Source organism: Sminthopsis crassicaudata, chromosome 3, assembly GCF_048593235.1.
Source record: "Sminthopsis crassicaudata isolate SCR6 chromosome 3, ASM4859323v1, whole genome shotgun sequence".
Taxonomy (NCBI): Eukaryota; Metazoa; Chordata; class Mammalia; order Dasyuromorphia; family Dasyuridae; genus Sminthopsis; species Sminthopsis crassicaudata.
The window spans coordinates 650,930,493-650,953,860 of record NC_133619.1 but is presented as its reverse complement, the minus strand read 5'-3'; the positions used below and the strand labels follow the sequence as shown (position 1 = coordinate 650,953,860).

Below are 23,368 nucleotides of genomic sequence, written 5' to 3'. Positions count from 1 at the left end.
GAGACAGAGAGACACAGAGACAAAGATGGAGAGAGAGACAGAGAGACAGAGACAGAAACAGAGAGAGAGAGAGAGAGAGAGAGAGAGAGAGAGAGAGAGAGAGAGAGAGAGAGAGAGAGAGAGAATTGAGACACAAATTTGGGATCAGGGGGTCAGTTCTGGGGAAGGAGCCATGATCCAGAGGCTTCCTCCCTGGCAGGGGCCTGGGACCCCCAGGCCCTGGCCTCTCTCACAGAATCTCTCTACTGAGGGGCTGGGTGTCCCCGGGGGGGCAGAGTTATGGCCGGTTATGACCCGTGTGGGCTGGCCATCGCCCCCAAAGCAGAGGCTGCTCTCACTGTGGACCCTGGGCAGGTGCCTGGGACGGACAATAAGAGGCTTGGCTGGGATTCCTGGTTCCCTTCTATCCTGCCGTCCCGGGGCTACCCAGAGGAGACACCCCCCCTCCTTGTGCCCAGGTCTGAGCCGGGGGAGGGCACAGAGCAGCAGCAGGCCCCTCTACTCCCCTCTGCCTTTGGGAGGGTCAGAGCTGGGAGGGGGAGATGACTCACCAGCCCGTGCCCCCTCCCCGGGGAACCACCAGCTCTGTCTGGGCTCCTGAGCCCCAAGTGGAGCCTCCTGCCCCAAGATGGGGCCTGACTGAGGCAGCTGGAGGTGCAGAGGCCAGAGCTCTTATCCTGGAGTCAGGAAGATCCTGAATTCAAACCAGCCTCAGACACTTTCCAGCAAGGTGATCCTAGGCTAGTCACTTCCTCTCTGTTTGCCTCAGTTTCCCCACCAGTAAGATGGGATAGTATTCAGCTGGCAGAGTTATTGTGAGGCTCTCATGGCAAAATAATGTAAAATGCTTGGCACACAGTAGGTGCTGCATAAATGCTGATTCCCTTTCCCCACTTCTAGCCCCAGGGCAGAGCAGAGGCAGGGACAGAGTGGAGGACAGAAGGGCAGGGTCAGAGGGCAGCTTGGGACCAGGCTGGGCTGGGGAGGAGCTCAGGGGCTGCAGGGACCCTGCACCGGCCCTGCCTGAGGCAGAGGGACCTGGGCTTCCTCACCTGTGGCCACCAGCTCCAGGGGGTCACTGTGCTCTGACCAGAAGAACGCTTTTCTGTAGCGGCAGGAGTAGGTCCCTGCATGATCCAGTGTCATCCGTGGGATGGAAAACTTGACCTCAACTTCCTCTGATGGCACGAAGTCGATAACTTTTAATCCAGATCCCAGCTCTTTCACCAGACGGAATCCAGCAGCCCCCGGTGGCCCCCGGCACCTGAAGGTCACCCTGCTCCCTAGGGGGCTCAGTGAGCCATTCTCTGCCCTGAGGGAGGGTCTGGGGAGCTCGTCTGGAAGGGAATGAGAGCTGTCAGCTCCGGGGGATCCCCCTGCTCTGGGCCCCCCCAAACCGGGTCCCCCCTTCAAGCCCTGCCAGGGCAGCCCAGACCGCCCCCACCTCCCTCCCCGGGGGAGCTGTCTGCTCTGGGGGGAAGGACTCACCCGCCTGCGCCCTCATCCTGTGGTCCAGAAACAGCCCTGGCAGAGAGGAGCCTGATTACTGTGGGTCAGCGCCCGCACCCTCCCCGCCCAGCACCCCCAGAGCAAGGAGACAGGACCCAGAGCCGGCTCAGGGACCCCCCGGGCCTCCAGCTCCCCCCTCCCCCATCTTGCTGGCTGAACCTGGGGCTCTGTAAGGTCCCCTCCATTGTGGGGCTTCTTAGGACTCACCGAGGCACAGCAGGATAGAGAGGGCGAGGCTCATGGGGGTCAAAGGAGGAGAGGGGAGCCGCTGGCCCAGACCGAGGCACAGGACGTGAGCAGGGCTGGCTCTGCTCTGAGGGTTCCTAACTCTGGGGAGCTTCACTTCCTCTTCCTCTCTGTGGGTGCTGGCCCCATGCCGTGGGCGAGGGGTGGGGCAGTCACCTTGTGACAGATGGAACAATTCTTGCTTTTGGGTGCTGATTCTGGCCCCAGAAAAGATCCCCAGGGAAGCGGGAGGTGTCAGCTTCACACCCCTCCTCCCCCTTCCCTCCTCCCCCCCTCCCTATTGGCAGGAGTTGGGTTCTGTGAATCTGACCCTGGTCCCCACACCCGATCCTGCCCCCAGCCCAGCGGAGCCTTCCTGGGTGCTGGGCACTAAGGGGTTAAAGGTAAACCTCCAAATAAGCCGCTGATGGGGGGGCTGCTTGGGGAGCTGCTGCCATAGGCCGGGGGCAGGGCGGGGCGTCTGTTCGGGAGTTTCCCCAAGAACCTGTTGGCTGCAGCGCATCCTCAGGCCTGCCTGGGCCTCTGCCTTCTGTGGATGGGAGCTCTGGGACTCCCAGCTTGCCCAGATGGGAGGTTCAGGTCCCAGGACAGGCTTCTTACTCTGTAGCTTAGGGTCAGACCCTGTGGTTGGCTGGGCCAGTGGTCCCCCCTGCCCTCAGGCTTACCCAGCATGCCACAGGAGAGGCTCTTAGACCCAGCTTAGAAGAGCCCCAGGGGGCCTTTGGGCACGGAATCCCACCCCTCTGACTTATGGAGGAGGAAATCGAGCTGCCCCCAATCGGGTCCCAGGGTGTGTCCAGTAGAGCCAGGAGCCCCAGGGAGCCCTGAGCCTCCTCCAGCCCCTCCCCCTCCCCTTGTGTCCACTTTGCACCTGGTCCCTTCCGGGCCTGGCTTTTCCCAGCCCCTTTTCTTCCTCCTCACACCAGCCCTTCTTCCTCTTCCTCCGAGTCATATGGCGCTTCCTTCCAGTAATCTTTCCTGTGGTACAAGCCAGGGAGGCTCGAGCTAACCCCCTCCAGGCTCAAATCCTCAACTGAGACTGGAGGGGGAGGGGAGGAAGCCATGTTGGAGACCCGATCTGCTGGGCTCACTTGGTCCCTAGGGGGCTCGTCCTGTGACCAGATTGGGGTCCTTTGGGTGAGCAGATACATGGTCATTTTAGGGGCACTTCAGGGTGCCCAGGGAACCTCCTTTTAATTTCCTTCTCTGGAACTTCCTTTCACTTTTTTTGGCGGGGAGGGATCTGCTTTTGACCCTTGGGACTGTTTTTCACCTGCGATTATTTTACATACACACATATGTATCATATATATATTATATAGATAGATAGAAATAGTATATATATTTAATTAAAGATGGTCACTTAAATCCTCAGACCTCGATTGATTCCTTTCCCCAGAGGCACAGCCAGAGAGCCACAGCACCTGAATTTGGCCTCTTTCTCTACTGGGAGCAATTTTGGGACTCAGCAGAGGCCTGGCATCTCTTGCCCCAACCTCCTCCCTCCCAGCAGAGGACTCAGAACTCTTTTCGCCTTCTTATCAAGGCCAGTGTGTTCTCTGTTCCTTCTAGGTCCATGACCCAGAATCCTCTGCTCTTTTCTTCCTTGGTATCCAGCACAGAGGCTGTTATAGACCTGGTCAAAGAGGGATCCTGGACTGGCTCCACATAAAGTTGAATGGGTCCCAGGACAGGAACTCTTCATGTAACTCTCTTCTCTCCCCTCTCCCATTCCCTCATTATATCTCAACCATTCCTGAAGCATTGGAGTTTGGGACTGAGGACCATGTCGGGAAGTTGGGAGAGATGTCCAGGACCTTTTTATTTTTTTAATTTTTAAAATTAAAGCTTTTTATTTACAAAACATATGCATGGAAAATATATCAACATTGACTATTGCAAAATCTTCTGTTCCAAATTTTCCCCTCCTTTCCCCCACCGCCTCCCCTAGAGGGCAGGTAGTCCCATATATGTTAAATATGTTAAAATATATGGTAAATTCAATACATGTATACATATTTATACAGTTATCTTGCTGCACAAGAAAAATAGGATTTAGAAAGAGAGAAAAACACTGAAAAGGAAAACAAAATGCAGGCAAACATAACAGAGAGAGTGAGAATGCTATGCTGCGGTCCATACTCAGTTTCCACAGTTCTCTTTCTGGCTGTAGTTGGCTTTCTTCATCACTGAACAATTGGAACTGGTTTGAAACATGTCTTTGTTAAAAAGAGCTACTTCCATCAGAATTGATCATCCTATAGTCTTGTTGAAGTGTATAATATCTCCTGCTTCTGCTCATTTCATTCAGCATCAATTCCTGTAAGTCTCTCCAGGCTTTTCTGAAATCATCCTGCTGGTCATTTCTTACAGAACAATAATATTTCATAACATTCATGTACCACAATTTATTCAGCCATTCTCCAATTGATGATTCAGTTTCCAGTTTCTGGCCACTACAAAGAGGGCTGCCACAAACATTCTTGCACATAAGGTCCCTTTCTCTTCTTTCAAATCTGTTTGGGAGATAAGCCAATAGAAACATTGCTGGGTCAAAGGGTATGTACAATTTGAATACTTTCTGAGCATTCCAAATTGCTCTCCAGACTGGTTGGATGTGGTGATTATGTTAGCACCCTGGATACCTTAGAATCAGCCAGAATCAGGATAAGCAAAAGTCCTTGGTCTTTATTCTTGGTCTTTAGGGGTAGGAGTGAATGGATGGACGCAGTATCTCCACAACCTCTCCTCTTCGTCTCCCATCCAGAAGTGACTCTGGCTACTCTTACTCCACCCCTAGTCCCTCCTACAATTCTCTATATACATCAAACAATTGGGCCAGCACAGAATAGTCGGAAGGGCCATTTCCCAAGCATATTCTAATAGAGTATTGTCCAATCGGTAATTAGTCTTAAGTACTTGGTTGTCCGACCCCAGTGCATCAACTCAGTTTCAGCCCTTTACAGTTGGATCCATTCACAGTTCCATCAACAACAATGTATCAGTGTCCCAGTTTTCCCACATGCCCTCCCACACTCAGCATTATCTTTTCCTGTCATCTTAGCCAATCTGACAGGTGTGTAGTGATATCTCAGAGTTGTCTTAATGTGCATTTCTCTGATCAATAGTGATTTGGAGCACCTTTTTATATGATTAGAAATAGTTTCAATTTCTTCATCTGAGAATTGTCTGCTCATATCCTTTGACCATTTATCAATTGGAAAATGGCTAGACTTCTTCAAAATTTGAGTTAATTTTCTATATATTTTAGAAATGAGGCCTTTATCAGATCCTTTGAATGTTAAAATATTTTCCCAGTTTATTGCTTCCCTTCTAATCTTTGCATTAGTTTTATTTGTACAAAAACTTTTTAATTTAATATAATTAAAATTATCTATTTTGTGAACAATAATGATCTCTAGTTCTTCTTTAGTCACAAATTCCTTCCTCTTCCACAGGTCTGAGAGGTAAACAAACTATTTATGTTCCTCTAATTTGTTTATAATATCATTCTTTATGTCTAGCTCATGAACCCATTTTGACCTTACCTTAGTATATGGTGTTAGGTGTGAGTAAATGCCTAGTTTCTGCCATATTAGTTTCCAATTTTCCCCGTAGTTTTTGTCAAACAGTGAATTTTTATTCCAAAATCTGGGGTCTTTGGGTTTGTCAAACACTAGGTTACTATAGTCATTGACTGTTTTGTCCTGTGAACCTAACCTATTCCACTGATCAACTACTTTATTTCTTAGCCAGTACCAAATGGTTTTGATGACTGCTGCTTTATAATATAATTTTAGATCTGGTACAGGTAGGCCAGCATCTTTGCTTTTTGACCCCTTCATTAATTCTCTTGAAATTCTTGATCTTTTTGTTCTTTCAGATGAATTTTGTTGTTATTTTTTCTAGGTAAGTAAAATAGTTTGATTGGTATAGCACTAAATAAATAGATTAGTTTAGGTAGTGTTGTCATCTTTATTATATTCAATTGACCTATCCAAGAGCACTTGATGTTCTCCCAATTGTTTAGATCTGACTTTATTTGTGTGGAAAGTGTATTGTAGTTTTACTCATACAATTCCTGAGGTTCCCTTGGCATATAGATCAATTTTTCTTCTCTTATTACCAAAGCTAGCATTTCTAATACAATATTGAATGAATAGTAATGGTGATAGTAGGCAACCTTATTTCATCCCTGATTTTACTGGGAATGGTTCCAATTTATCAACATTAAATCTGTAGTGTTTTTAATAGGAATGGATGTTGAATTTTATCAAAAAATTTTTTCTGCATCTATTGAGATAATCATATGTTTTTTGTTAATTTGGTTATCGATATTGTCAATTATGCTAATAGTTTTCCTAACATTAAACCAGCCTTGCATTCCTGGCATAATTCCTACTTGGTCATGATATATTATCCTGGAGATGATTTTCTCTAATTTCTTTGCTAATATTTTATTTAAGATTTTTGCATCAAGATCCATTAGGGAAATTGGTCTATAGTTTTCTTTCTCTGTTTTTGTCCTATGTGGTTTAGGTATCAGTACCATGTGTGTCATAAAAAGAATTTGGTGGGAGTCCTTTGTTCCCTATTTTTAAAAATAGCTTATATATTATTGGAGTTAATTGTTCTTTAAATGTTTGGTAGAATTCACATGTAAATCCATCAGGTTCTGACGATTTTTTCTTAGGGAGCTGATTAATAGCTTGTTCTATTTCCTTTTCTAAAAGAACTGAGGAGGATGATGTTGCCCACCGGATAATCCTGGGCTGCAGGATCTGGGAGGAGGAGAGAAGTCACTGGGAGAGGGACGAGATGCCCAGTTCTCAGGTCCCCATCAGTGGGGGCAGGATTCCTCAGCTCTCACCCCAGGCTCAGGCCTAGCCCCTATTCCTGGCCTGAGAGACCTGTTCACTCCCTGGCTGGGAGCCTTTGGATGGGGCTGGGCGGGGCCTTGGGAGAGAAGCCTGAGGGAGGAGCTGAGGCAGCCTCCCCACTTCCTCAACCCACTCAGCACTTCCTCTCCATGCCTCTGAGTCAGCCCCAGCTCCCTCTTCTGTGATTTTCCCCTTGCCCTCACTTCCTCTCCTCATTCTCCATCTCCTGCCATTGAGTGACTGCAGATGGGATGGGCAGACCTAATTGGGAATCCAGCCCCTGCCGTCCCCTCCTCCCTGTTGGGAATCCTCCAGTTACTCATCCAACAGCCAGTTCTCAGTTTCAGAACTTGGAGTGCGGGGAAAGCTCTGTGAAAGCTGTAGCATCAGTAAGTCCCTCCGTGGGTAGAGTTCACAGCAGAGATGAGGAAATTGGCCTGAGATCCCGGTTGAAGGATCTGGTCCGTGGCTTTGGTGACTTGTTTTCCGTCTGTACAGGGCAGAGTGGTCATATCCATTCTCCGACCGGCACTGGAGGGTCACATTCTGTCCTTCGGCCACCGTGGAGCCGGGCCAGGATAAGAGGGAGGATGGGTCGTACCGCTCTGGGGGAGGAGGGCTGGAGTTAGGGCTGTAAGGATTCTATTTTTTGTGGGGCAGATCTGGCTACTGGAGGGGGCTGTCCTGGGCCTTCCTGGACCCCAGGATGGCCTGGAGATTCAACTCATGTCCAGAATAATACAAATAATGCAGGTTTTGGGGTAAAAAAGGGCCTTGGATACCTCTGGGGGAAGAAAATTAAGTGGTTGAGTAGGGGGAGGGAGAAAGCCAGAGGGCAGGAAGAGAGAGAAGGAAAGAGAGTGGGGGAGAGACAGAGAGAGGGAGGAAGGGAGGGAGGGAGAGACAGAAACAGAGATAAAGAGGGGCTTTTGTTTCCTTATGAGATATCCCAGTTCTGTTCAGGGAAATCTGTGGCTGGAGGAGCTGACCAGGGGAATGGAGTGAGGCATTAGGAAAGGAAGCCATACATGGGTCCCTGGGGGTGAGGCGTATATGACTGTTGACCAGAGTAAAGGGATTAAGAGTAAAATAATCATTTTGGAAAATGCAAGACCAAAGACCACTCTAGTAGCAAGGAGGGAGAGGCTTAGTTTATTGAGTGACTGTGAACCTTAAGCCCACATCCAGTTTCTTAGGAACAGCTGTCTGCCTCAGGGGTGGGCTGCTTTAGACCCCCTTTGCTTTCCAAGGTCAGGTCACCTATAGGTTCTGTAGGGACTAGTAATTGAATAATATTTTTTCCCTTAGACTTTAGAGAAGCTGTATCAGTGAGCCTGGGATTGTTCTAACAATCTGTCTATCAATGATTTGAAGTCTTCTGGTCTTAGAACAGTCTTATAAGCATTACTGTCTGTTGGTCAGTCTTAACCAAATTCTTGAGACCGCTCCTTGGTTCTACCTCTAGCCATAAAATTAGCACATCAATGACGTGAACAACTGGATAAATGTGTTTCTTGGCTAAATGAACTTTGGTCCACTTCGATTGGTGTTACAATTACAATAAACTTTGCCTTTGACTTGGATATGGGTTCAAGTCTGCAAATTCTTTTGAGACACCTGGTGACCTTTTGGGGTCCCTTCCCACCCCAACAAGCAGAGTTTGGCTGCAGTGGGAATGATGGGGAGGATTTCAAAAATACCTTTCCACCATGGCTCCAAAGAGGGCTTTTGATGAGGTAATAGGGGAACCTCAAAATGATGAGGTAACTTGAACCAAATCATGAGGTAAATACCTAATAATGAGGTATATGCCTCAATAGGATTAAGTGAGGTCTAGTGGCAGGATTCGGGGTACAGGGAGTCACATGGAGCTCCCCTGCAACCCCCTTAGGATTCGGCGCAAGGATACAAAGTTAAGTCAGGTCTAGTGGCGGCGAGAGTCCCCTGTAAATGAATTTACAGGCCCGAAAACCTAGATGGGTAAAAGATGTTTATTGCAGGGTTTGGAAGCAAGGTTAAGGTCTGGTTAGTAAAAGGCATTAGATAGAGGAAGATAAACACCGAAAGTGGCGGGGACAGAGAATCTCTGATGCAAGCATCTTGGCTGACATCTTTCAAATCTCTGAACCAAAGATGGTTCTAGCTTTGCTCTTTTTATCTGCTTGAAGAAGTAATGGGCGGAGCTCAGGTTAATTCCTAGAAGGCCAGATTTTTGGCGGGCTTTATCCAAGCCAGCTCAGATCCAGTGGGGGGCTGGGTACAAGCCCAGATTAGTTTGACCAGATCTTGTATCAAAGGTCCAAGTCCCAAAGGAAGTTGGAGATCAAACAAGGAATACCAAGGGGCTACCGCCCTCAACACTTTCAGAGATGACATTTCAGGAGACCACTCCCCTAAAGAATGGAACTGTGAGACAAGTTGGTAAGTCTCCCATAGTTTGTAAGCCAACCTATGTATTTCTTTAGAAACTCCCTATATTGGGATGCTTTTTTCCTAAGAGGATTTTTCTTACTCCAGAGTACCATTAAGGGAGAATCAAGAAATGTCCTCAGTAGCAGAGAGAAAGACTGCTGTGACCATTAGTGCCTTAAGAGAGGCCTTTAACAACTTTTGGAAGTTTTACCATAGTATCCCACTGGACAAAAGTTTTCATCATGTTTCTGTATTAGTACCCCAACCGCAGCCCCTCCTTTTTCAGAGACACATAAATCAAATGGGAGAAAATAGTCGGGGAGGTCTAAAGTTGAGGGTGTTGGAGGGCAGACTTCAAAGAGTCAAAGGAATTTTGAGCTTCTGGGGAAGGAGCCAGGGGCTCAGATACAGAATCTTTTAGGAGTTCTTAAAGGGGGAGGGCAATACCTGAAAAGTCAGGGATCCAGGGAGGACAAGAGCCCTCCAGACAGAGCTGACAATAGGTGTGGGGTACAGAAATTGAGGGATAGCTTTAAGATGGAATGAGTCTAAGCAAAGGCTGGAGGCAGAGAGGTGATGGGGGTTGAGGTCCCTTTAAGATTCCTTTCTGATTTCCAACCCCCCCCTTGGCCAAAGAGGCTAGGATGTTTTGATTCACAAATCCTGGTCAAAGAGCATCCCTTTGAATTCCAATGATATCCAGGCTTTCCCCAGCCCCCACTGGATCTGAGCTAACTTGGGTTTTCCCAACCCCCACAGTTTAAACCCATTGAATTCTATTCAATGCTGACCTTGGCTAAAAACCCACCTTCAAGATCACCAAGAGCCCCCATGGACTTGGAGTCCACGTTTTGCAGAAGTCCTAAGCATGGCATCCTCATGTCAGTTATGTCAAGGGTTTCTGCCCACCAGACCTATTCCTTTTATCCTTACCCTCAACTCTACTAACTAAACTTTACTTCCAAATCCCTACAATAAACCTTTTTATCACTCTAGGTTTTCAGGCCTGTAAATTCCTTTACAGGGGACTCTGCACCGTCAGGGCACTATCCTTGTGCTGACCCAAAAGGGGTTACCCCTTTCCTGACTCTCATCACTGGGATCTTTACAGAGGGGAGAACACAACTTCTTGCTGCTAAACGACTAAGGAGACATATGGAACAGAAATGGCTAGGGGTGGGGAACAAAGGAGGAGATCATCAAAAAACTGGAGGAGAGCAGAGTCCTTAAAATCTCATGGGGACAAGTCTTGTTTTAATATCTGTGAGAAATAAGTCAGTGACTCAGTGAACTCCTGTGTCAGGACAGTCCAGGTAAAAGTAAATATGATTTTATCTTTCCAATTTAAAGCAAATATGATTAGGCTTTCAGGGGCAATGGGAATGAGAACAAGGTCAGAGGTCAACCACCATGAAATGAGTGGCTCAGGGTGGTACAAGTTTAAGCAGAGAATGAGGGTTGGGGGCTGCAGGTACTCTGCATATTGCAATAGCATTAACTGCTCTTTCATGACTCTAATATAGACCTTTCCTTTGCCTCTGACTGCTATTTATTATAGCTGTTCCATTCAAGAGATTGAATTCCTAATTCTTTTTTAAAAAAATTATTGTACCTTTTTATTGACAAAACATATGCATGGGTAATTTTTCAACACTGACCCTTGCACCCAATTCTGATTCAACTTGCCCCTTCCTTCCCTCCACCCCGTCCCCTAGATAGGAGACAGTCCCATACATGTTAAACATGTTAAAATATAATGTATTTGTACATATTTATACAGTTCTCTTGTTGCACAAGAAATATTGGATTTAGAAAGAAGGTAAAAATAACCTAGAAAGGAAAACAAAAATGCAAGCAAACAATAACAGAAAGAGTGGAAATGCTATGTTGTGGTGCACACTCATTTCCCAGAGTTTTTTCAATGTGTGTAGCTGGTTCTGTTCATCACTGATTAATTGGGTGAGTTCCTTATTCCCTAGCTCCTTCCTTAAATACTCTAATTTGATTTGATCAAAACTGCTCCAACAAAGCCATCAAAGTTTAGGGTCATCACTAGTCAAATTAACCCAATGTTAGCAGCAGAAGGGACAGTCAGAAGGGTATTTCTTATACATTTGAAAGGCACACGTTTGTTCTGAGAAGTGCCCCGAACTTCCCTTTTGTCTTTACAACACATCTGTCCCATTTTAAATGTGAACACTCAAAGAAAATAATACCACTTAATTAACAAGTCGACATTGTACACAAACACAAGAACAGCATGAAAAATATGATTATATAAAAACACAAATACAAATAACCCACACTGAGCTAGCAATTCACTTAGATTACAAGAGCAAACATTTCACAATTCTAAACGAGCATGCCATTAAACTACTCATTTCATCTGGTTTCAACCACACAAAACTAACCACAGGAGCAATTCTTACATAAATAAAGCTTACAGAAAATGAACCTTGCAGTCCATAGCCGAACTTGCATTTATAAAAGAGAAAAGATGCATGCAAAAGCCAATCCATGTGCAAAAACAAATCAGGTCTTATGAAACTGATCACTTAAAGACAAAAATGATGCCGATCATGCTTATTTTGGATGAAAATTCAGGGAAATGTGAAATGTATGAAAGTAAAAATAAAAACTTGTCTGTTTTCTACGAATTAACTGAATGCAAGTCAATGATAAATTTTTTTTGCCTTTTTTTTTTTTGCTGAGGCAATTGGGGGTAAGTGACTTGCTCAGGGTCATACAGCTAGGAAGTGTTAAGTGTCTGAAGCCAGATTTGAACTCAGGTCCTCCTGACTTCAGGGCTGGTGCTCTATCCACTGCACCACTTAGCTGAATTCTCAATTCTTGATTAATGATCAACGATGATCTTCTTAATTACATAAGGGATTTCTGGAATTAGGGTCTAAATGCAAAATGTTTCCTAGAGGTTTCAGTCAAGAACAGAGGGACATATTCTTGGAATTAACTAGGAAGAAAAGGATTTTTTAATAACAAAAGGCCTTTCCTGCTACCTTCAAGTCCAACCTGAAGGAAACCTTTCTCAACCTTCTTTAATGCCTTCCCTGAAGATTGCTCCAAATTAATCCTGTCTATATCCGGTATGTATATAACCATTTGCATATTGTCTTCCCCCTTAGACTGTCACCTTCCTGGGGAGGAGATACCAGTTTGTTGCTTTTCTTTGCATCCCAAACAATTAGCACAGTGTTGGGTATACAGTAGGTACTTAATAACTGCTTCTTGATGTCCCGACTATTGGTGCTTCTCCACTCCACAGGCTAGGATATAACATTGCAGTGTATCCAGAGGTCCACGTTTACAACTTTGCTCTAGGATGAAGCCACATTCTGCTAGAGAACAAACATGGGAAGATTTAAGTTAGAAATGTAACTTAAGGTCTGTAGAATCCATTAAGCAACTAGTTTTATTTTAGTAGCTTTTTGAAAAGAGTATTTCTTAGGGTGATGGAGTAGGATCTACTAAGTCCTATTTGGGCTCAGAAAAGTACAGGCAAGGACATTTCACTCTCAGGAACACGTTCCCACTTTAAGCAACCCTGAACAGTTTCTGAGAGGAAGAAATGGCTCACAGGAACAGACTTACTTCCCCGAGGCAACCATGGACAGCTCCCAAGAGAAGGAGATGGCCCACAGGTACAGGCTTCCCCCAAGGCAACCATGGACAACTCCCAAGAGAAAGAGATGGCCCACAGGAAAGGCTTCCTTCAACGCAACCATGGAGAGCTCCCGAGAAAAGGAGATGGCCCACAGGTACAAGCTTCCCCCAAGGCAACCAGGGACAACTCCTGAGAGAACAAGATGGCCCACAGGTAAAGGCTTCCATTTTCTCGCTGGCTCCCTAAACCAAAAGGAGAACTTCACTCTGTTCTCCTCTGCCTTGTCTTCTGAACAGAGAAGGGATGCTCAGAGGGCTGAAATTAGGCTCTTCTTCTCTTGTACATGGGTCACAAAAGCTGGTTCCTGAGTTCCCTCTTGACAACAGCCTCCAACATTCTCCTCACTAGAAACCAATAAAGGATTGCTCATTTTCTTTACTAAGGTGTCCCATGAAAGAATGGACTTTTCTCTTGTCAAGGCCAATGCCCTGAATGTGTCTTAGATCTCACCCCCTTCCATCTTCTCTGTGCAGTTTCTCCCTAGTCATTCCCTCCAGAAATTAATTCCTCTATATCTCCTGGTTGCTTCCTAGCTGCCTACAAACACACCCTCCACATTCAGTTCTGAAAAACAAATCTAAATTGGCCCTGACCCTACTCTTCCCTTCAGCTGTCCTCTGTTTATAGGCAATCTCCTGGACAGGACTATTTGTGTTTATGACTTTCTCTACTTTTCACTCATTTCCCCTCTTCTTTCTCTCTGGCTCCTGACATCCTCACTCCATTGAAACTGTTTTCTCCAAAATTGTCAGTTATCTCTTTTCTCCTCAGTGAAATCTCTTTTTTGATCTTCATCCTTTTTGAGTTCTTTCTCCTGCCCTGAATGCTATTGACCAATCCCTCCTCCCAGTTGGTCTCTCTTCTCTGGGTTTCTGTGATTGTGTTGCCTCTTGGCCCTCCTCCCAGCCACCTCCTAAGTCATTTTTGCAGGATAGTCATCCATATCACATTCTTGACCTGTTTGCTGCCTAAGACTCTCTGTGGTGACTTCTTTTCTCTTTTTAAACTCTTAGTGATCTCATTAAGTGTTCATTTTGCCTCTCCATGCACATGGCTCCCAAGTCTATGTAACCAACTTCAATCTCTTTGCTGAGCCCTAGAGCCCCACCACTAACCATTAGTTTGACAGTTCTATTTGCATGTTTGTGGCCATCTCCGAGTCATTTTAGACAAAATAGACTTATTGTCTCATGTCACAATAATGTGTCTTATTATTATTTCTTTGGAAGGCACCCCAGGCACCTAGATTCAGCATCTCAGGGTCTTTCTCCACATGATCCCCTATGTCAGTCAGTTACCTATTTTGTTTAGTTCTCATCCCATTACATCTCTCTCATCCATCCCCATTCTATCATTCACCCAGTTCCAATTCATAGTTAGTTCATGTCTTAATCATCTCTCCCTGGATAACTGCAGGAGACTCCTAAGTGGCCTCCCTGCCACAGGTACATCATCCTCTCTCCAAACCACTCTACACAGTGTTTAAAATGGCATTCCTTTAGCCCAGGCATTCTTCATGTTACCCCCCCCCGCCAGGTTTAGAATATTATTTTCAAATTCAATTTTATTTTCTTTCCAGCTTCAAATTTTTCCCTCCCTCGTCTCCATCCACTACCCAGTGAGAAAGCAGGAAAAACAAAACTCATTATAATATGTGTAATCATGTAAAACAAATCCCCCATTTGGCCAGTTCAAAAGAAAATCTCTTTTGACCTATTTTCTGAGTCTACTCACTCTCTCTGGAAAGGGATAGCTTAATTCCTCATGAGTCATTTGGAATTGTGTTTGGATGTTGGGGTTTGATGCAAATTTCTGGGTTTCTCCTAGCTTTCTTCATCCTCTGTCTCTTCTGTCTGCTCTCTCTGATGTACTACCTGGTTGCCTCCCACATAACTTTTAATAAAGCTGGTCATATTACTCAGGAACCTCAGTGAGAAGCCAGAACTATATTGAAATACAGGCAAGAAGTGTGTCTGGTGGAATATAAAAATTGGCTGTACTAAGAAAAATGGGTTGGGATTCATATGTGGCTAATCATGCTTCTTTCTGACACTTAGTGAATATGAGACATGTTTGTCACTTGTGATCTTTGCTAAGAGGACATAACTATCAGACTCCCTATCCCTATGGAAGGAAGGGGTGAAATCTCGACCAGTTGCACAAGGACAGGTAAGGATAGGTGACTTGTCTTTTGGGGACTGTGCCAGGTCAAGGTGCTTGGGCTTACAGATAACATTCAGATGGCCCAGGGGCTAATGGTATAGATGATAAACTTAAAAAAAAAATAACTGGGGGAAAGTGGGTATTAATATTCTTGAACATAACTAAAAGACAGAAAAATGTGGCTGGAACAATTGGGACAGTAATGCAGAATGTTAATTTCAGAATAGAATTTATTATTAAATTTATTTATTTATTTATTTTTAAAAAATATTGAATACAATTCTTCCTTTGCAACAACAACAACAACAAAATTCAGTTCTGCACATATATTGTACCTAGGATATACTATAAGATATTTAATATGTATGGGAATGCCTGCCATCTAGGGAAGGGGGTGGAGGGAAGGAGGGGAAAAACTCGGAACAGAAGGGAGTACAAGGGATAATGTTGTAAAAAAAAAATTACCTATGCATATGTACTGTCAAAAAATGTTATAATTATAAAAATTAATTAAAAAATATAATATAAAAAAAACATAAACAAAAACAATACAGTGATCCAAGACAATTCAAGTAGATGGGATTCCACATCCAGTGAAAGAACTATGAAGATAGAATAAAAATCAATATATCCTAAAATAAACAAACAAACAAACAAACAAATAAATAAATAAATAATAGTGAATAATTTTAATTTCCTTATTCTGTTCCTCACCTTCTTCCTCCACTCCTCCCCTACCCACTGGGATTACTAATTTCCATCAAAGCTTATCACAGCATTATTCCTCATGAATGCTATTTCCTGATCTACCAGTTGCTAATACCTCCTCATGAAAGAAATCTGGATTTCTTTTCCGTACACTTTGTATGTAAGGGATTATCTATTTGGATCTCAGCAAAGCTGATAGAAGAGACAGAAGGGAGAGATATAGAAACAGAAATGAGAATCCATGTCAGTGTTTAATGCAATGTCTGGTCCAAAGTAGGCACTTAATAAGTGTTCATTCATTGATTGATTGTCAGATCAAAAGAATACATTTTAAAGGGCTAGAACTGAGCAAATGAACTTGGATAATGGAGCATGTGAGACTAATTACCAATTGGACAATTCTCTATTAACATGTTTGGAGGATGACCCTCCCTAACTCTTCTCTACTGGCAGGATGGGTGGGTGTGGACAAAGAAGGGGAAGTGACATGAGTGGGTGGAGTAGGAGGAGGAAATTGATTCATTCTCCAGGTGGTGAAGAGGTGTGGAGATTGCTAGATCTAGTCCCCTGACCTCAACCACAAAAGACCAAGAATAAAGACTTTTAATTATCCTGACTCTGGCTGATTCTCAGAAGTCCAGGGCCCCAACAATACATTATATAGTTTAAGAAAATAATATACTCCACGCTATGAATTGTGATCAACAACAAACTTTTGCTGCAACATACTGGGAGAAATTGAAAATGAAATTCAGACTAGACTTTATCACCTTCAAAGAATAAATTTCATAGATAAATTTATATATATACTTATACAGACAGAGAGGGAGGAGAAATCAGCATTTAAATAGTGCCTCCTTTGTGTGGGACAAGGTGCTAAGTGCCTTTTACAAATATTATCTCACTGTATCTTCAAAATAAACCATTGACATAAGGGCAGGAGGCAATTACCCAGAGTTCACCTAGATTAACTCTCTTTACCCTTTGATGAGAAATAAGCTCTCCCAATTGGGTGAGGGCTAACCTAAGAGTGAGACTTTCTCAGCTTTGTTCTTCATAAGGTCTGTGCTTTAAATCAGGAAATAGTGGGGGGGGGGGAAATCCCTAGATTTCCCTGATCTGAATAATTGGTTATTAATGATCATTTCTCTTACTTTCTATAGAAAAACCAAGCACAGGGTATCTATGATCAAAGGAAAGGAAGATTAAAGAGGGTACCATTATACTGGCTTCCTTGACTTACTTTTTATTCTGGTTCTGAGTAAGGTCTAGCATAGTTAGTACAAAGAAACTTTTAAGCTTAATATGCATATATTATATATGTATAATGTAAATGGTGTCCCCTGTAATCTTTGGGGGAAGGGTTGGAAAGGAACCTTTGGAGGAAGGGTGCTCCTGACTCTCAAATCCTCCTGGCCTCTGGGTCAATAAAAAGCTATAATAATAATGATGATGATGATGATGATGATAAAAGATTGATCATGATATGCATTTGAATAAATGTTTCTGCCCAAAAGTTAGAAAATTCTTTTTTTCTGATTATGAAGGGGAAGCACACTGATGGGGCATTTAACTTGTTAATGGTGGGGAGTAGCTACTCTCAGGGTCATTCACTGAACCAGAGATAACAGTCCCTCCCTCTGGGTATCCAACCTGACAGATCTCATATGAGATAGGAGAGTAAGATATTGGAGATACTGGTATATATTTATTTATATGACAGGGAGTTTTGCTTTCAGGACCACAATTCAGCTGGGATAGTCACCAATAAGGGTTCTGGATAATAAGGCATGGATATATATATATATATATATATATATATATATATATATATATATATATATATATATATATATATATAAATGTAGCTGTAATGTCTGGGCTAGCTCTCTGGAGGGCCTCAGGATCAGAGTCAGGATCAAAGTCCTTGATCTTTAGGAGAAGTGAAGAAGGCAGCAAACTGCCACATGGCTTGTCAAATGTTGAACCTGGAGTCTGGAACCTGAAGTTTTCCCCGCCCAGCACCCTGTGGCAGAGAGACTCTGACTCTCTCCCTCTGCCCTCCAATCCTTGCCTACAATTACCTCACCACACATTCAGCAATTGCCATCACGAGGAGAGCCATCACATCACCACATCAGATAGAACCATGATCTCCCACTGAGTGGGTAATTAGCTATAAGTGCTCTGCTGCTCTGGATTCAAGTGCACCTTTTCAGAGTTCCAGCCTTCTCTCTATAGATATAGATAGATAGATTGTTTGTTGTTGTTTCTGAGGCAATTGGGGTTAAGTGACTTGCCCAGGGCCACACAGCTAGGAAGTGTTAAGTGTCTGAGGCCAGATCTGACTTCAGGGCTGGTGCTCTACCCACTGCATCTCCTAGCTGTCCACATGGATATATATTTTTTAACACCTTCAGTTTTTTTAAAATTTTTTTATTTTGAATTTAAAGACCAAAAGATGAACATTTGTATTCTCAGGGCAGAAGCAAAGAAGAGGATTCTTTATAAAACTTTATAAAACTGTGAAACAACAACTTTGTAACAAGGAAGTCAAGTGGGACAAAGCCAACCCCCAGATCGAGAACGTCTGTACTTTTCAGTACCCGGTGTCCACCACCTCTCTACCAGCTTGTGGAGCCCTTCACCTGGCCTCCTCCGGAGTCCTGCTTAGCCTGGTCAGAATTCTTTGCTCTTTCACTGTTACTTTTCTTTATAAAGTTGACATAAGTTGTTCTCTTGTTTCTGCTCACTTTGCCTGCCGGTTCTCTACTCAGTTCTCTGAGCTGCCCGTCACTCACACAGGCTCTGCTCCATGAGGATCACATCTGGGTCTGAGCTGGGGAACAAGAAGGCACAGAGTGAGGGGGGGGTCTGGGAAGGGGGGCTGCGGTGGGGGAAGGTCTGGGAAGGGGGCGGGTGCACTGGGGGAGGGTCTATCTGGGGCTCTTACCTCCTGGGGGTCTTCTTGATCTCTGTCCCTCTGCTCCCATTGCCTGTGGGGAGAGTCGGGGTCAGCCTGCCCTGGGGCTCAGGCCCTCCGCCCAGCTGCCCCCAGCCCCAAGAACTCACTGATTCTGGCCCGATGCAGGCGACAGCAGAGGAGGAGGAGGAGGAGGAGGAAGAGCAGGATGAGCAGCGCTGAGACGCCCAGCAAGATGCTTGCATGTTTCTTGGAGAGACCTGGGAAGTCCCGGATGAAGACTAAGGGGGGGGGGTTTGAAGGACTCTTTTCTTCCCAGAGCCTCGGCCCAAGGGAGGGGGACAGAACCCCGTCCTCAGGGAGGCCCCAGGCTTCTTAGGAATCCAGGCCTCCAAACTTTATTAAGCTTCCCCCGCCCCCCCCCCCCAGCCCACAGGACAAGACAGAGCAGCCCCTGCCCTCGGGGGTGGGGGTTGGGGGAGTTACATTCTCCGGCTACATTCGGGTGTCCAGTCCACAAACACTCCCATCCCAGGGGGCGGGGCTCCTAGTGTCTGAGGTGGGGGAGGGCAGGAAAGTTTCCCTGGGGGGCTCCTGAGCTAAGGGTGGGGGACCTTTGCCTTGTCAGAGGAGGAGGTGGGGAGGGAGAGTGTGCAAGATGGGGGGGAGGGGGCTGTGGGCAAAGGCCCAGAGGTGGGAGGAGAATCACTCAGTCAGAGTCAGAGATGGGGGGCCATGGGGGGTGAGCAGGCCTGACAGGGCTGTTGGGAATCCCCCAGTCACTCACCGAACAGCCAGTTCTGGCCTTCAGGGTTCTCAGTGTTAGTCTCTGTGGATGAGGAAGGGGCAGGGTCAGGGCCTGGGCGGGGGAGCCCAGAGAGGCCGGAGGGAGCCCCTGGCGGGAGCCCCAGCGCTGCCCGGACTTGCTGCCTGTGGGAGTGGGACAAGAGCCTCCCTTCTCTGGTTCTCCCTTTTCCATCTGGGAAATGGGCCCGTGGGCTCATGACTTCTGCTGTCTGGCCAGTTGTGAGGTTTGGTGCTCCCATGGTGCCTGAGAGCCCTCTCCTAGCTGCTGCCTGAGCACTGGGGGCCGGGCTTGTGGCGATGCTCCCTCCCCCCTTCCCGGGTCTACTCCCCAGGTGTGCTTTGCCCTCCTCAGCCCTGGGCCAGGAGACATATTGTCATGTGGGAGACCGGCACAATGGGCAGTGGGAGATGGGGAGGAGTAAGAGGGCCAGGGAGCAGAGGCCCGGGGTCTGCCTTCTCTGAGCCCCACCCATTGTCAGGCCCTCCTCCCCCTCTCGGAGCCTCCTCCCCCCCAGCCCTCCTGGCCCCTGGGCAGGGCTCTGAGTGGGCAGTGTGGTACCCCAGGACCAGGGAGAGAGCTTAGGAGGGCTGGGAGGAAGGGGGAGGGCCGGGGTCTCTCACCTGTGACCCTGAGCTCCAGGGGGTCAGTGGGGAATGACCACCAATGTGGGGAGTCACTCTGAAAGCTGTAGCATCGGTACGTCCCTCCGTGAGTGGAGTTCACAGCAGGGATGGGGAAATTGGCCTGAGAGCCCCGTCCATGGGGCTGGGCCGTGGCCTGGGTGACCTGTGCTCTGTCCTTGTACAGGACAAACCAGTCATGGAACAGCTGGGAATGGCACTGGAGGGTCACATTGTGTCCCGGGGCCACCGTGGAGTTGGGCCAGGCTGACAGAGAGGGTGGATAATATACGTCTGGGGGAAACAGAGGCGGAGGTTAGGGCTCTAAGGCTTCTCAATCAGGGTGGAGCAGATCCGGTTAGAGCCAGGATGGAGCTGGAGATTTAGATCATCTCTGGAAGAAAGGACATCTGAGAGAGAGAGAGAGAGAGAGAGAGAGAGAGAGAGAGAGAGAGAGAGAGAGAGAGAGAGAGAGAGAGAGAGAGAGAGAGAGAGAGAGAGAGAGAGAGAGAAAGAGACAGAGACACAGAGACAGAGACACAGAGACAGACAGAGAGAGACAGAGAGAGAGAGAGACAGAGACAGAGAGAGACAGAGAGAGAGACAGAGACAGAGAGAGACAGAGAGAGACAGAGAGAGAGAGACAGAGACAGAGACAGAGACACAGAGACAGAGACACAGACACCAAGAGAGACAGAGAGAGACAGAGAGACAGAGACAGAGACAAAGAGAGAGACAGAGACAGAGAAAGAGACAGAGACAGAGACAAAGAGACACAGATAGAGATACAGAGACACCGAGAGAGACAGAGAGACACATAGAGACAGAGAGAGAAACAGAGATAGACTGAGACAAAGAGAGACAAAGAGACAGAGACAAGAGAGAAAGAGAGAGACAGAGACAAAGAAAGACAGAGAGAGAGGAAGAGACAAAGAGAGACAGAAACAGAGAGAGACAGAGACAGAGACAAAGAGAGACCGAGACAGAGATACAGAGACACCGAGAGACAGTCAGAGAGAGACAGAGAGACAGAAACAGAGACAGACAAAGAGGCAGAGACAGAGAGAGACAGAGAGAGGCACACAGAGACAAAGAGAGAGACAGAGACAGACTGAGACAAAGAGAGACAGAGAGAGACAAAGAGACAGAGACATAGAGAGGGAGAGAGACAGAGAGATAGAGACAAAGAGACAGAGACAGAGAGACAGAGACAGAGACAGAGACAAAGAAAGACAGAGAGAGAATTGAGAGACAAATTTGGGTCAGTTCCAGGAAAGAAGCCATGGTCAGGGAGGCTTCCTCCCTGACGTCCTCCCATGTCCCACAGAGACCCTGGGGCTACCCAGAGGAGACACCCCCCCTCCCTGTGCCCAGGTCTGAGCGGGGGGAGGGCACAGAGTAGCAGCAGGCCCTCTACTCCCCTCTGCCTTTGGGAGGGTCAGAGCTGGGAGGGGGAGATGACTCACCAGCCCGTGTTCCCTCCCCAGGGAACCACCAGCTCTGTCTGGGCTCCTGGGCCCCAAGTGGAGCCTCCTGCCCCAAGATGGGGCCTGACTGAGGCAGCTGGAGGTGCAGAGGCCAAAGCCCTGGCCTGGAATCAGGAAGATCCTGAATTCAAATTCAGCCTCAGACACTTTCCAGCAAGGTGATCCTAGGCTAGTCATTTACTCACTGTTCGCCTCAGTTTCCCCACTTGTAAGATGGGATAGCATTCAGCTGGCAGAGTTATTGTGAGGCTCTCATGGCAAAATAATGTAAAATGTTTGGCACACAGTAGGTGCTGCATAAATGCTGATTCCCTTCCCCCCACTTCTAGCCCCAGGGCAGAGCAGAGGCAGGGACAAGGGAAAGGACAAAAGGGCAGGGTCAGACGGCAGCTTGGGACCAGGCTGGGCTGGGGAGGAGCTCAGGGGCTGCCGGGACCCTGCACTGGCCCTGCCTGAGGCAGAGGGACCTGGGCTTCCTCACCTGTGACCACCAGCTCCAGGGGGTCACTGCGCTCTGACCAGCGGGATGCTGTTCTGTAGCGGCAGGAGTAGTTCCCTGCGTCATTCAGTGTCATCCGGGGGATGGAAAACTCAACCTCAGCTTCCTCTGATTGCACAGAGTCAAGAACTTTTAATTCACGTCCCAGCTCTTTCTCCAGAACGTATTCAGCAGCCCCCCGTGACCCCCGGCACCTGAAGGTCACCCTGCTCCCTCGGGGCCCCAGTGAGCCATTCTCTGCCCTGAGGAAGGGTCTGGGGAGCTCATCTGGAAGGGAATGAGAGCTGTCAGCTCCAGGGGATCCCTCTGCTCTGGGCCCCCCCAAACCGGGTCCCCCCTTCAAGCCCTGCAGTGCAGCCCAGACCGCCCCCACCTCCCTCCCCGGGGGAGCTGTCTGCTCTGGGGGGAAGGACTCACCTTCCTGCGCCCTCATCCCATGGTTCAGACACAGCCCTGGCAGAGAGGAGCCTGATTACCGTGGGTCAGCGCCCGCACCCTCCCCGCCCAGCACCCCGGAGCAAGGAGACAGAGCCGGCTCAGGGACCCCCCGGGGCCTCCAGCTCCCCCCTCCCCCATCTTGCTGGTTGATCTCCAACTTGTCAGGCCGGTTCTCCCCCATGAAATGGGGGTGGGGCGGGCCGAACCTGGGGCTCTGTAAGGTCCCCTCCATTGTGGGGCTTCTTAGGACTCACCAAGGCATAGCAGGATAGAGAGGGGGGGCGCATGGTGGCCCCGAGGGAGGGGGGCCGCTGGCCCAGACCGAGGCACAGGAGGTGAGCAGGGCTGGCTCTGAGGCTCCCAGACTCTGGGGAGTTTCACTTCCGCTTCCTCTCTGTGGGTGCGGCCTCCTTGCTGGCCTGTGCTGGGGGCAGGGGGGGGCGCAGTCACCTTGTGACAGATGGAACAATTCTTGCTAATTCTGGCCCCAGAACCTGGGAAAGATCCCCAGGGAAATGGGATGTGACAGCCTCTCAGACCCCCCCCCTCCCAATTGGCAGGTGTTGGGCTCCCCAGGGCTCTGTGAATCTGACTCTGGGGACCAGATCCTGCCCCCAGCCCTGGCTCTTTGGGACTGGGTTCCATCTCCAGCCCAGCAGAGCCTTCCTGGGTGCTGGGCACTAAGGGGTTAAAGCTAAACCTCCAAATAAGCCGCTGATGGGGGGGCTGCTTGGGGAACTGCTGCCATAGGCCGGGGGCAGGGCGGGGCGTCTGTTCTGGAGTTTTCCCAAGAACCTGTTGGCTCCAGCCCATCCTCAGGCCTGCCTGGGCCTCTGCCTTCTGTGGATGGGAGGTTCTGGGACTCCCAGCTTGCCCAGACAGGACGGTCAGGTCCCAGGACAGGCTTCTTACTCTGTGTCCCATTGTTTCTGAGCCGCCACCGGGCGTGTTCCTGGAAAACATTAGCCAGCTGCTGCCTCCCCAGTGTCACCG

At 47.5% G+C, this 23,368-nt stretch overlaps 1 protein-coding gene across 1 annotated transcript in view; it reads right to left on the bottom strand.

Annotated features, from left to right (window-relative positions):
• LOC141562649 (paired immunoglobulin-like receptor B) overlaps positions 1-23,364 on the bottom strand; it is a 27,867-nt gene extending 4,503 nt beyond the window's left edge. The window contains 12 exon segments of the mRNA XM_074302653.1: positions 1,053-1,337; positions 1,489-1,524; positions 1,717-2,032; positions 2,679-2,794; positions 18,402-18,439; positions 18,554-18,596; positions 18,673-18,804; positions 19,311-19,352; positions 19,952-20,245; positions 21,920-22,204; positions 22,355-22,390; positions 22,630-23,364. Coding sequence (XP_074158754.1) covers positions 1,053-1,337; positions 1,489-1,524; positions 1,717-2,032; positions 2,679-2,794; positions 18,402-18,439; positions 18,554-18,596; positions 18,673-18,804; positions 19,311-19,352; positions 19,952-20,245; positions 21,920-22,204; positions 22,355-22,390; positions 22,630-23,338 — 2,332 coding nt within the window. The 5' untranslated portion in view covers positions 23,339-23,364.
• Positions 23,365-23,368: the final 4 nt, after the last annotated feature.